At 43.1% G+C, this 12,934-nt stretch overlaps 1 protein-coding gene across 5 annotated transcripts in view; it reads left to right on the top strand.

Annotated features, from left to right (window-relative positions):
- Nsd2 (nuclear receptor binding SET domain protein 2) overlaps positions 1 to 12,934 on the top strand; it is an 86,841-nt gene that overhangs the window by 31,389 nt on the left and 42,518 nt on the right. For all 5 annotated transcript variants that reach the window (XM_070021680.1, XM_070021684.1, XM_070021685.1 and 2 more), the window contains exons 4-5: positions 3,818 to 3,984; positions 4,287 to 4,769. In XM_070021680.1, the coding sequence (XP_069877781.1) occupies positions 3,818 to 3,984; positions 4,287 to 4,769 (650 nt within the window). The remainder of the gene's footprint in view (positions 1 to 3,817; positions 3,985 to 4,286; positions 4,770 to 12,934) is intronic.

A 12,934-nucleotide genomic window follows, 5' to 3' on the forward strand; every position in this document is an offset into this window, starting at 1 on the left:
CAAAGTTGGTGGAGCACTATTTTCTTGAGCAAAAAGAAAAAACATAAAAAAAAAAAAAACAAAGCTCAAGGACAGCACCCAGTCCCTGAATTCAAGCCCCATGGCCAAAAAAAGAAATGTACCCATTTCATGTAATCCTTCTGTACATCACCCTTATACTAACAAAATATTTTTAAAACTCTAATAAACAAACTATTCTAGAAAATTATATTGAAAGATTAAGAATTAAAATTGTGCCCTATCTTCCCATTCATTCCCCAAAGGTAATTATTTTTAAATCTTTAAACATTCACGTTTCAAATGGTAATTTTTGATTGCTTACTTAGTCATTTTAACTTTTTATTAGGAAAAGATTGAATTCTTCATTTCCTTTTTCCTTCGTGTGTGTGTGTGTGTGTGTGTGTGTGTGTGTGTGTGTGTGTGTGTGTGTGTGTGTGTGTGTGTGTGTGTGTGTGTGTGTGTGTGTGTGTGTGTGTGTGTGTGTGTGTGTGTGTGTGTGTGTGTGTGTGTGTGTGTGTGTGTGGCCTTGCACCCTCACTTGGCTTTTTTGTTCACTTTAGGCAATACCTCCACTTCCAGTTCTCTCTTTGTTTATTGAAAGAATCATGCTATGTAGCCCAGTTGGCCTCAAAGTCTTGATCCTTCTGCCTTAGCCCCTCAAGTGCTGGGATTAAAGGCATGTGTGGCATACCCAGCTCTCCCTATTCTCTTTATATAATTGTCACAATTTCATTAAATCTAAGATAATTATTTACATATTTTTTTACTGTCTTACATATTCAGTGAAAAGTCAAGTTGTTTGGTATAATTGTGTGTACACATACATACACATTTCTTTTTTGTAATTTTTTTTTTTTTTTTTGGGTCCGGTCATGGGGCCTGAACTCTGGGCCTGGGCGCTGTCCCTCAGTTCTTCAGCTCAAGGCTAGCGTTCTACCACTTGAGCCACAGCTCCACTTCCGGCTTTTTTCTTTTTGCTTATGTGGTGCTGAGGAATTGAACCCAGGGCCTCAGGCATGCAAGGCAAGCGCTCTACCACTGAGCCAACTTCCCAGCCCCTCTTTTTTTGTAGTATTGAGGATCAAACCTAGGGCCTGAGTTGTAACTGCATACTAGCTAGCTAGGAAAGTGTTTTTATCACCCTACATTTTCCTTGAACATTTTTTTGGCTTTCCTTGGAGTTGTTACATTATAATCATTATCATTATTACTGGTGTTGGTCCTGGGGCTTGAACGCAGGGCCTGGACGCTGTCCCTGAGCTTTTTTCGCCCAAGGATAGCATTCTATCACTTGAGTTACAGCTCCACTTCTGGATTTTTTGGTAGTTTATTGGAATTAAGAGTCTCACGGACTTTTGTACGCCTGGGCTGGCTTTGAACTGTGGTCCTCATATCTTAGTTTCCAGAGTAGCTAGGATTATAGGCATAAGCCACTGGTACCTTTTTTCAAGTTTTCATCTTCCTGTGATATGTTTTTTTCCCTATTTATGTAGTAGTTTTCTTCTATAAAAATAATAATGGAACATACCTTTCAACCTTTTTTCCTTGTGACTGAGACTTATTCTTTCTGTTTAAACTTCTCTTCTAGTGCTCTTTCCTGTTGCCTGCTCTGGGTTGCTGGCTTTTAATCATTTGCCCTGAAATTTTGAGCTGTGTTGTTTGTTATCTCTCCTTCTTTACTGGCATACACTATTTTTATTTTGTTGGTGATTGAACCCAAAGCCTCCCACATACTGGACAAGTGCTTTATCATTAAGCTACAACTCTAATCCTGGAGTACATTTGTACCATCCTCAAAAATTTATATGGGAGGTAGATTTGAGTCCTTGTACTTCAGAGGGTATATTATCCTCACACTTGATTAATGGCTTTTTGGAGTAAGGAATCTTACATTGAGAATATAACCTATTTCAGCATTTTAAAGATGTTACTCTATGCTTTTTAGCATCCATAGTTTTTGGTCTTTGTTGTAGTACTGTACCATTCTATGTCTTTTCTATTCCTGTCTCTTTTTTTTTGGTGCCAATATTGGGGCTTGAATTCAATTCAGGGCCAGAACACTTTCCCTTATCTTTTTCTCTCAAGGCTAGTATTCTATTACTTGAGCCTATACCTCCCTCCACTTCCAGCTTTTTGTTGGTTAATCACAGAGATAAGAATTTCCTGGTAGCTGGGGGCTGGTGGTTCATGCCTGTAATCCTAGCTACTCCGGAGACTGAGATTGAGGATCACAGTTCAAAGCCAGTCTGGGCAGGGAAGTCTGTGTGAGACCTTTTTTTTGTTAGTCATGAAGCTTGAACTCTGGGCTTGAACAGTCCCTCAGCTCTTCAGCTCAAGGCTAGCGCTCTACCTGTTGAGCCACTGTGTCACTTCTGTTTTTCTGAGTGGTTTAGTGGAGATAAGAATCTCACAGACTTTCCTGCCCAGCCTGGCTTTGAACCTCAATCCTCAGATCTCAGCCTCCTGAGTGGCTAGGATTACAGATGTCAACCACTGGTGCCTGGCTTGAGACTTTTATCTCCAATAAACTATCAGAAAACCCAGAAGTGGCGCTGTGGCTCAAGTGGTAGAGCACTCGCCTTGATCTGAAATGCTGAGGAACAGTGTCCAGGCCCAGAGTTCCAGCCCCATGACCACCACCGCCACCACCACCAACAAAAAGAATTTCATGGAGTTTTCTGCTAGGTCTAGCTTTGAACCATGATCTTCAGATCTCAGCCTTTGGATTTAGCTAGAATTATAGGCATCAGTGCCTAGTGGTATTTGAAAGATTTTAATAGCTATTTCTTTTCCTTTGTTCTCTTTTCATACAGAACAGTGTGCTTCTCCATTTGGAATCTTTTGCAGAGCCTGTCCAGAACTTACTTACTTGTTTTTGTTTTTGTTTCTGTTTCTTTTTGGTCAGTAGTGGGGCTTGAACTCTGTACCTCAGTTCTTCAGCTCACACTAGTGCTCTACCACTTGAGTCACAGCACCACTTCCAGCTTTTTCTGCTTATGTGGTGCTGAGGAATGGAACCCAGGGCCTCATGCATGCAAGGCAAGCACTCTACCACTGAGCCACCTTCCCAGCCCTCTTTTTTTTTAAAATCCTGATTACTAAGTAGCGTGCAAAGGTACAAAGGAGTTACAGTCCCCTAAATCGGATGATGAACGTGGTATTTCTTGGTTGATGCATGTTGAAGTCTTGAGGACCTCTAGAGGGAGGAGATGAAGTAGCTTGAGTTGACTTCTTTTCTAGTTAGATTTGAGCTTAGGTATTCAGGAGGCTGAGATAAGAGGATCTGGTTAGAAGCCAGCTTGCAAGAACGTCTGTGAAACTCTTAGCTCCAATTAACCACTGAAAAAAAAAGCTAGAAGCAGAGATCCAGCACAAAGCTTAGGGCAGCACCCAGTTCAAGCTTTAGAACTTGGCGGGAAGCGGGGGGGGGGGGGGGGGAGATATGTGGGCACACACACGAAGTTAGGGTGCGTTTTTATGGTTAAGAAAATGAACTTCAGGGGCTGGGAAGGTGGCTCAGTGGTAGAGTGCTTGCCTTGCATGCATGAGGCCCTGGGTTCGATTCCTCAGCACCACATAAGCAGAAAAAGCCAGAAGTGGCGCTGTGGCTCAAGTGGTACAGTGCTTGCCTTGAGCTGAAGAGCTGAGGGACAGCGCCCAGACCTAGAGTTCAAGCCCAGGACTGGCAAAAAAAAAAAAAGAAAAAGAAAATGAACTGTAGTTGTTTTACTGAGTCAACTTCAGAGCAACAATAGAGTTGTCAAATTTCATCCTAAATTCTAATGCTACGTTTTAACGTTTTATTTTCAAAAATTAGGTCAGAAAAAAAGTGCACGCCAGTATCACGTGCAGTTCTTCGGTGATGCTCCAGAAAGAGCCTGGATATTTGAGAAGAGCCTAGTGGCCTTTGAAGGAGAAGGGCAGTTTGAGAAATTGTGTCAGGAAAGTGCTAAGCAGGCTCCCACCAAAGCTGAGAAAATTAAGGTGATAGAGTTTCTTTGGTATATTTTTAGATTAACATATTAATTTTTATTGTGCTATTTGTTTTGAACTAAAATAGTTGTTTATCAATTAGAATTGATTTCTGATTTTTTTCTTAAAATTATATGCTTTATTTAAATTTGTGCTATAGACACAGATATATATCTATAAACATGTATTCATTGCCTATCCTTTGGTGATTTATTGTTTTTTATTTCTAAATGTAACTGAAGATAAAAAAAGTATCCTTTAAGTGAGTTAAATTTTATATTTGTGTAATGAAATTTCCTATGTTTTCTGTTTAGCTGTTGAAACCTATTTCAGGGAAATTGAGGTCCCAGTGGGAAATGGGCATTGTCCAGGCAGAAGAAGCTGCAAGCATGTCAGTAGAAGAACGGAAAGCCAAGTTCACCTTTCTCTATGTGGGGGGTCAGCTGCGCCTCAATCCTCAAGTAGCTACAGAGGCTGGGGTTGCTGCCGAGCCTTTGGGAGGAGGGGCAGACTCGTCAGGGGCCGTTGAAGAGGCTGCTGTTGATGCCAAGTCTGTGAGAGAAGAAGGTGTGCCCATGAAGAGAAGGCGGAGAGGGAAGAGATCCAGCTCCGCAGAGAACCAAGAGAGTGACCCTGGCACCGAAAAGAGTACTCCTCAAAAGTTGGCGGAGGCTGACCCCAAGAGAGGAGTAGGCTCACCTCCCGGAAGGAAGAAAGCCACGCCCTCTGCCCCGCGGAGCAGGAGGGGAGACTCGGCTTCCCAGTTTCTGGTTTTCTGTCAGAAGCACAGGGACGAGGTCAGTACTCTGATGCCACCATTTCCAAATTTGGGGAACATCCCAGTAGGCCTTCGGTGTTTTGTCACTGGTCCCTCCGCAGCCTGCAGTGACTCTTGTATATTGATTTTAGGTCTAGTAAGTTCTGTTGGGGAATATCATTCTAACCCCTGGGAACAAAGACACTTATTTGTCCTTTTTTTTTTTTTTTTTTTTTGGTCGTTGTGGGGCTTGAACACTGGGCCTGGGCGCTGTCCCTCAGCTCTTCAGCTCAAGTCTAGTGCCGTACCACTTGAGCCACAGCGCCACTTCTGGTTTTCTAGTGGTTTATTGGAGATAAGAGTTTCACGGACTTTCCTGCCTAGGCTAGCTTTGAACCGCAAGCTTAAGCTCTCAGCCTGCTGGGTAGCTAGGATTATAGGTGTGAGCCACCAGTGCCCAGCATACTTATTTGTCTGTGTACTTCTGAGTTGCTACCCATTTCCTCTCAAGTGGTTAAGAAGATAGCAGAGATAGGGAAGTGAGTTTCAATGGATTACTCTTTGCCATGATCTTATCCTTGACATCCAGCTCTGGCAGTATTTTCTCCAGCAGGCTGCTCCAGAGCTTCTAGTTTGGGGCACGTACATGTATGAGCTGATGTATTCATTAGCACTGAGTCTGTGGAAGATTTATTTCCATGATACTTACTATTTTTATGCCAATCCCAGAGCTTGAACTCAGGGTCTGGGAGTTGTCCCTAAATTTCTTTGCTCAAGGCTTAATGCTCTGCCACTTGGGCCATAGCTCCATGATACTTAAAAGAACATGGGCTGGGTGTTGGTCGCTCACACTTGTAATCCTACTCTGGCAGTTGAGATCTGAGGATTGCAGTTCAGAGCCAGCCTGGGAAGGAAAGTCTGTGAGACTCTTAGCTCCAGTTTAACCACCAGAAAACTGGAAGTGGAACTGTGGCTCAAAGTGGTAGAGCTAGCTTTGAGTAAAAAGAGCTCAGGGTCAGCACCCAGGCCCTGAGTTCAAGCCCCATGATTGAACAAAAAACAAACATGGGTTGGGAATGTGGCTTAGTGGTAGAGTGCTTGACCAGCATACATGAGGCCTACAGTAAGATTCCTTGGTACCACAAAAATAAACAGTAATATGTCAGTGATTAAAGCACTTAAATATTCTTTATTTTCATAAAATCCATGATCTGTTGATAAGATAAGAAAGGCTCAATTCCATCATAAGGAGTTGAGGCTATCCATTTTGGGTCATAGTAACTTACTTTGAATTGAGTGGGTTATAGTCTAGGACTTAAAAGACTTTTTATATGGTTTTTAATTTTCCTTTCTTGGGAATTTCTGTTTAGAAGTCCAAATCCAGATCATGATTAAAGGTACCAATAAGAAATAGTGTTCAGAGCCAGGTGCTGGTGGCTCATGCCTGTAATCCTAGCTACTGAGGAGGCTGAGATCTGAGAATCAGGTTCAAAGCCAGCCTGGGCAGGAAAGTCCATGAGACTTTTATCTCCAATAAACCACTAGAAAACCGGAAGTGGTGCTGTGGCTCAGGCAGTGGAGCGCTCACCTTGAGCTCAAGAGCGCAGGGACAGCGCCTAAGCCCAGAGTTCAAGCCCCACGACCGACCAAAAAAAAAAAAAAAAAAAAGAAAGAAAGAAATAGTGTCTGGGCACATGCTGTGGTTTATGTCCATAATCCCAGCTACTTGGGAGACAGCAATTGTGAGGATCATAATTCGAGACTAGCCCTCAGAAAACTTAACAAGACTTTATCTTCTTTAATAGCTGAGTGTGTTGATTATATGATTACACCTGTAATTTCAACTGTGCAGGCTTCATGGATTGGAGGGCTGTGGTCTTAGACAAGCTCTGAGTGAGCATGTAAGATCCTGTCTGAAAGCAAAAATGAACTGTATGGGTTTGTTTTGTCTTCAACGTAGTCTCCCTATGTAGCCCAAGATGCTCTGAACTCTTATACTTTCTATAAAAGAAAGTATAGGGCTGGGAAGTTGGCTCAGTGGTAGAGCGCTTGCCTTGCATGCATGAGGCCCTGGGTTCGATTCTCAGCACCACATAAGCAAAAAGAAAAAAGCTGGACATGGCGCTGTGGCTTAAGTGGTAGAGTGCTAGCCTTGAGCTGAGCTGAGGGACAGCGCCCAGGCCCAGAGTTCAGGCCCCACGACCGGACCCAAAAAAAAGTAAAAAAATAAAAAATAAATAAAGTATAAAAGGACTTTCTTTTTTCCCCCTATTATTATTATTATTATTTATTTTTTAACTGAGCCAAGATTTATTGAACTGGATGAATCAGTAACTGGGGCTTGGGGAGTAGAGATCATATAACATACAGAATGTTTAAATTGATGGAGGGGTTCTGGGTGCTGAAGCTAGGAGATTGTGATTCAGAGACAGATGAGGAAGACAGGAAGGCGACAGCTGGGATAGGGGTAGGGTCTTGGCTGTTTGTGGGTATTCGTTCTGCCCAGTACTATTGTTTTTGTAGCAATTTTTTTTATTGTGATTAAGTGATTACATAAATTTCACAAATTTCACAGTATTGTGAGATAGTGATACTTAGTTAAGGTCACAAACACATTCTAACCTTCATGGGACAAATTGTTAAAAGGACTTTCTTAATCCTTGAATGGTATCTCTCAGAACCTTTTCAGCAAAAATCCTACTTATTGATGATGTGGCAGAAGCATTTTCATCAAAATCATAAGACATTCTGCCTTGTTTACCACTTACTAAAAGTTACATTGGAAATACCAGCAAGTGTAGTAAAATAAAAAGAGAGGCATAGTTGGAAAGCAAGCAAGCTGTTATTATTTGCAGATGTCTATGTGGAAAACTGGAGAACGTATAGGAAGTCCGATTTCCTATATTGAAGACTGACAATGAAATCAGTGTATATACAAGTACTGCAAGAAGGATGAAATGCAGTGCTAACATTAACATTGATATAAAATAGAAAAAGCAAGGGCTTGGACAACAGTCCTATTGAATCTGACTTTGGAGATAAGTGACATGTTGCCAGACCTAAATAGAGATGTATTCAGATGCAGGCATTTCAGTATTGTGAAGATCTTTGTTCCTTCTATTTCAGTCTACAAATTCAGTGCAGTAATAATAAACTCCCCCAAAAGTAGTGTGCACTGATGGCTGGATATTCATTTAGTCACATTTGAAGAGAAGCTGGGCTTGAGGAACTGCCTGGTGGACTAGATACGGAAAACTCAGTTACTAAAACAGTGACATTCATGACAGGGACTTCACCCAGGAGCAAACTCTTGAGCACTGTGGGAATTCATGACAGAACTATAGCCAGTCTGCGCAGTGGTTGGTTGTTTGGAGGGGTGCTGAGATGATTTAAAAACTCAGCCCCCAAGGGAGAATAAATAGCTTTATTCTTGGGAGAGAGGATCTGTTGAATAAGTAAAACTTACAAAATTTGTAAGGAGCCGTTTAAATGAAAACTTATGTGCTAAGAACACCATGAACAATTGAAAAAGAATTGAGGGACAAGCTGGGCCTTGGTGGCTCATGCGTGTAATCCTAAGAGACTGAGATGTAAGGATCAAGGTTCAGAGCTAGGCTGGGCAGGAAAGTCTGTGAGGTTTTTTTTTTTTTTTTGTCCAGTCCTAGGGCTTGAACTCAGGGCCTGGGCTTCTTTTTTTTTTTGTCGGTCATGGGGCTTGAACTCCGGGCCTGGGCGCTGTCCCTCAGCTCTTCAGCTCAAGGCGAGCACTCTACCACTTGAGCTACAGCGCCACTTCCGATTTTCTGGTGGTTTATTGGAGATAGGAGTCTCACGGTCTCTCCTGCCCGGGCTGGCTTTGAACCGCGATCCTCAGATCTCAGCCTCCTGAGTAGCTAGGATTACAGGCGTGAGGCACCAGCGCCCGGCTGGGCCTGGGCTTCTTTTGCTCAAGGGACTTCTTTTGTTCACTCCACCATTTGAGCCACAGTGCCATTTTGGACTTTTTCTGTTTATGATATACTGAGGAATTGAACCTGGGGCTTCATGCGTGCTAGACAAGCTTATCTCCAATTAACTGCCAGAAAACCAGAACTGTTGCTGTGGCTTCAGTAGAGCACATACATTGAGTGAAAAGGGTCAGAGACAGTGCTCAGGCCCTGAGTTCAAGCCTTAGGACTGACACCACCCAAAAGAGAGAGGGAGATTTAGTACACAAAAAGGTATTGCTTGGGGCTGGGAAGGTGGCTCAGTGGTAGAGCACTTGCCTTGCATGCCTGAGGCTCTGGGTTTGATTCCTCAGCACCACATAAGCAAAAAGACAAAGAAAAAAGGCCAGAAGTGGCGCTGTGGCTTAAGTGGTAGAGCACTTGCCTTGAGCTGAAGAGCTGAGGGACAGCGCCCAGGCCCAGAGTTCAGGCCCCACGACCGGACCCAAAAAAAAAAAAAAGGTATTGCTTGACCCATTATTGGGAAACTTCATACTGAGGGTACAGGGTGCCCTTTGGCTTTGCAGCCACCAGGTAAGCAGTGTTGGACCGGGAGCTACCGGGGAGTTATGAAAAGGAGCAAGAAGGTAATTCTTATAGAATGTTGGTAGAGGGTCATTTACCACACCTGTTTTGGAGAGAAATTTGGCAATATCTAATGAAATTGAAAATGTAGGCCGGGTGCTGGTGGCTCACACCTGTCGTCCTAGCTACTCAGGAGGCTGAGATGAGGATCGAGGTTCAAAGCCAGCCTGGGCTGAAAAGTCCATGAGACTCTTATCTCTAATGAACCACCAGAGAACCAGAAGTGGTGCTGTGGCTCAACTGGTAGAGTGCTTGCCTTGAGCTGAAGAGCTCAGGGACAGCATTCAGGCCCAGAGTTTAAGCCCCACAGACTTTCCTGCCCAGGCTGGCTTTGAACCTCGATCCTCAGATCTTAGTCTCCTGATTAGCTAGGATTACAGGCATGAACCACCAGCGCCCGGCTAAATGTAATTATTCTTTTTTGTTTTGTTTTTTTTTGGTCCGGTCGTGGGCCTGAACTCTGGGCCTGGGCGCTGTCCCTCAGCTCTTTAGCTCAAGGCTAGCGCTCTACCACTTGAGCCACAGCACCACTTCCGGCTTTTTTTCTTTTTGCTTATGTGGTGCTGGGGAATTGAACCCAGGGCCTCATGCATGCAAGGCAAGTGCTCTACCACTGAGCCACCTTCCCAGCCCCTAAATGTAATTATTCCTTTTTTTTTTTTTTTGGGTCCAGTCATGGGGCCTGAACTCTGGGCCTGGGTGCTATCCCTCAGCTCTTCAGCTCAAGGCTAACGCTCTACCACTTGAGCCACAGCGCCACTTCCGGCTTTTTTTTTTTTTTTTTGTCTTTTTGCTTATGTGGTACTGAGGAATCAAACCCAGGGCCTCATGCATGCAAGGCAAGCGCTCTACCGCTGAGCCACCTTCCCAGCCCTAAATGTAATTATTCTTAAGGTGTTGTACAGAGATTAGGTGATCAGTACAGTTCCTTTTGGACAATGTCACCCTTTGCTTTGCTTTTCCTCAGTTTCCCCCCCCACCCTTGCCCACAAGTTCCATAGTTTTTTGTTTTTGTTTTTTTTTTGTGTGTGTGTGTTTTGGTCAGTCATGGATGGAGCTTGCACTCAGGGCCCGGGCACTGTCATTGAGCTTTTCTGCTCAAGGCTAGTGTTGTACTACTTTGAGCCACAGAGCCACTTCCAGTTTTCTGGTGGTTAATTGGAGATAAGAGTCTTACAGACTTGCCTGCATGTACTGGCTCCAAACTGGGATCCTTAGATCTCAGCCTCCTGAGTAGCTAGTTCATTTAAAAAAAAAAAACAAAACCAGAATGTTAGTGTTATTGAGGTGTTATATGAACAGGTTACCATTTCATAATTCAGGTAATGTGTACCTTTCTCTGTCTTGGATAATATCACTCCTTCCTTCACTTTCTTTTTTAATTTTTTTATTTTTCCCCTACCCCTTCACTTTCCCTTAATTTCCTTCTCCCCTTTCCTAAGTTTGCCCTGCCCACAAGTTACAAAATAGTTTTTTTTTTTTTTCCGTTTTGTTTGTTTTTTGGTCCTGGGGCTTGAAATCAGGCCTGGACACTGTCCCTGAGCTATTTTGCTCAAGGCTAGCACTCAACCACTTTGAGCCACACATCCACTTCCTTTTGGTTTTTTGGTGGTTAATTGGAGATAAGAGTGTCACAGACTTTTCTTCCCAGGCTGGCTCTGAACCGCGATCCTCAGATCTCAGCCTCTTGAGTAGCTAGGATAACAGGCGTGAGCCACCAGTGCCTGGCCATAGTTCACTCTTTTTAAATAGAATTTTGTTATTAAGATGTTGTACAGGTGGGTTGCCGTTTCACAATTCAGGTAATGAGCACATTTCTCCTTTGGACAGTGTCACCTCTTCCTTTACTTTCCTCCGGTTTCCCCTCCCGTCATCCCTGCCCTTAAGTTGCATAGTTCATTTTCTACATGGTGTATACTGAATACCATGATTGCTTTTGTTCCCCCTTCCTCCCTCCCATTCTTCGCCCCCTCTATTCCCCTTCACCCCCAAGAAGTAGAGAAAGGAAAACAAATAACCACACCTACAGACACAAACACCACCATCACCAACATAAATAACCTGTGTTTCTGTTTCCTGGAATGTTTCAATAAACAGTATTTTACATGTTCAGGAGAGTTATGCCTTTGGGTTCCTCCCTTAAGGATATCCTTATGTGGTCTGACTACTTGTGTGTGAATGCCTAGAGTTATGTATAGGTCATGTCCAATTACATTTTAGGTCCAGCTTCCACATATGAAAGAACCATAAGCCGTTTGTGTCTTTGAGCTTGGCTAACTTCACTTAACATGAATAGTTCCAAGTCCATCCATTTCATTTCCCTGCAAATGCCTTAATTTTATTCTAATGGAGATTAAAATTCCTTTGTGTATATAGATTCACTTGCCTATTGTCAGGATTTCTATAACTTGGCTATTGGAAATATGAGCAGTGAACATGGATGTGCAAGTGATGTGACTTGTAATGATCTGGGCAAATGCCCGAGAGTGGTATGGCTGGGTCAACTAGAGTGGTTGTTCTAGTTTACATGATCACTAACAGGGCAATAGTTCCTTTTCCTCCCCACATCTTCGCCAGCATTTGTTTGAGTGCTCTATATTGGCCAATCTAACTGGGGTGAGATGGAATCTCGGTAGTGTTATGATTTGCATTTCTTTTGTCGCCAGAGATGTTGAGCATGTCCTCATGTGTCTTGTTTACCATTCTTATTTCTTATGAGAAATATTTCTTAATTTCTTTCATTTATTGATTTATTAGTTTTGGGGGTGTTAATTTCTTGAGCTCCTTGTTTATTTTGGATATATTGGATACATTGCTTCTTGCAGTCTGTTGGCCAATGTTCTGATGAAGTAACTATGTCTTTTGCTGTAAGAAACTTAATTTTGAAATAATCTCATTTGTCAAGTCTTTCTCCTATTTGCTGTGCCCCTTGGGACTCCCTTAAAAAAATTCCTGCCTAGGGCTGGGAAGGTAGCTCAGCGGTAGAGTGCATGCCTTGCAAGTATGAGGCCCTGAGTTCGATTCCTCAGCACCACATAAACAGAAAAAGCCGGAAGTGGCGCTGTGGCTTGAGCTGAAGAGCTGAGGGACAGCGCCCAGACCCATGACTGGCAAAAAAAAAAAAAAAAAAAAAAATTCCTGCCTGACTGGGCACCAGTGGTTCATGCTGTCATCCTGGCTACTCCAGGAGGCTGAGATCTGAGGATCACAGTTCAAAGCCAGCCTGGGCAGGAAAAGTCATGAAACTCCCGCCTCCAATAAACCACCAGAAAAACCGGCAGTGGTGCTGTGGCTCAAGTGTTAGAGCTCTAGCCTTGAACTGAACAGCTGAGGGACAGTGCCCAGGCCCAGAGTTCAAGCCCCATAACTGACCCCCCACAAAAAAAAAAAAATTCTGCCTGTGCTTATAGTAATGTTTCTAATGTTTTCTTCTACTCCATCTTGCATTAATTTCAAAGTTTCAGTTCTGACATTGAGGTCTTTGATCCACTTTGAGTTGATATTGGCACATGGAGATGAATAGGGATTCAATTTTAGTTTTCTACATGTGATGTCCAGTTTTCGCAACACTAATTATTGAAGAGCCTATCTATGGCTCCCTTGTCAAATACCAGATGACTCTAAGTAGATATGG

This window comes from Dipodomys merriami, unplaced genomic scaffold (assembly GCF_024711535.1).
Source record: "Dipodomys merriami isolate MVZ:Mamm:240054 unplaced genomic scaffold, mDipMer1.0.p SCAF_143, whole genome shotgun sequence".
Lineage (NCBI taxonomy): Eukaryota > Metazoa > Chordata > Mammalia > Rodentia > Heteromyidae > Dipodomys > Dipodomys merriami.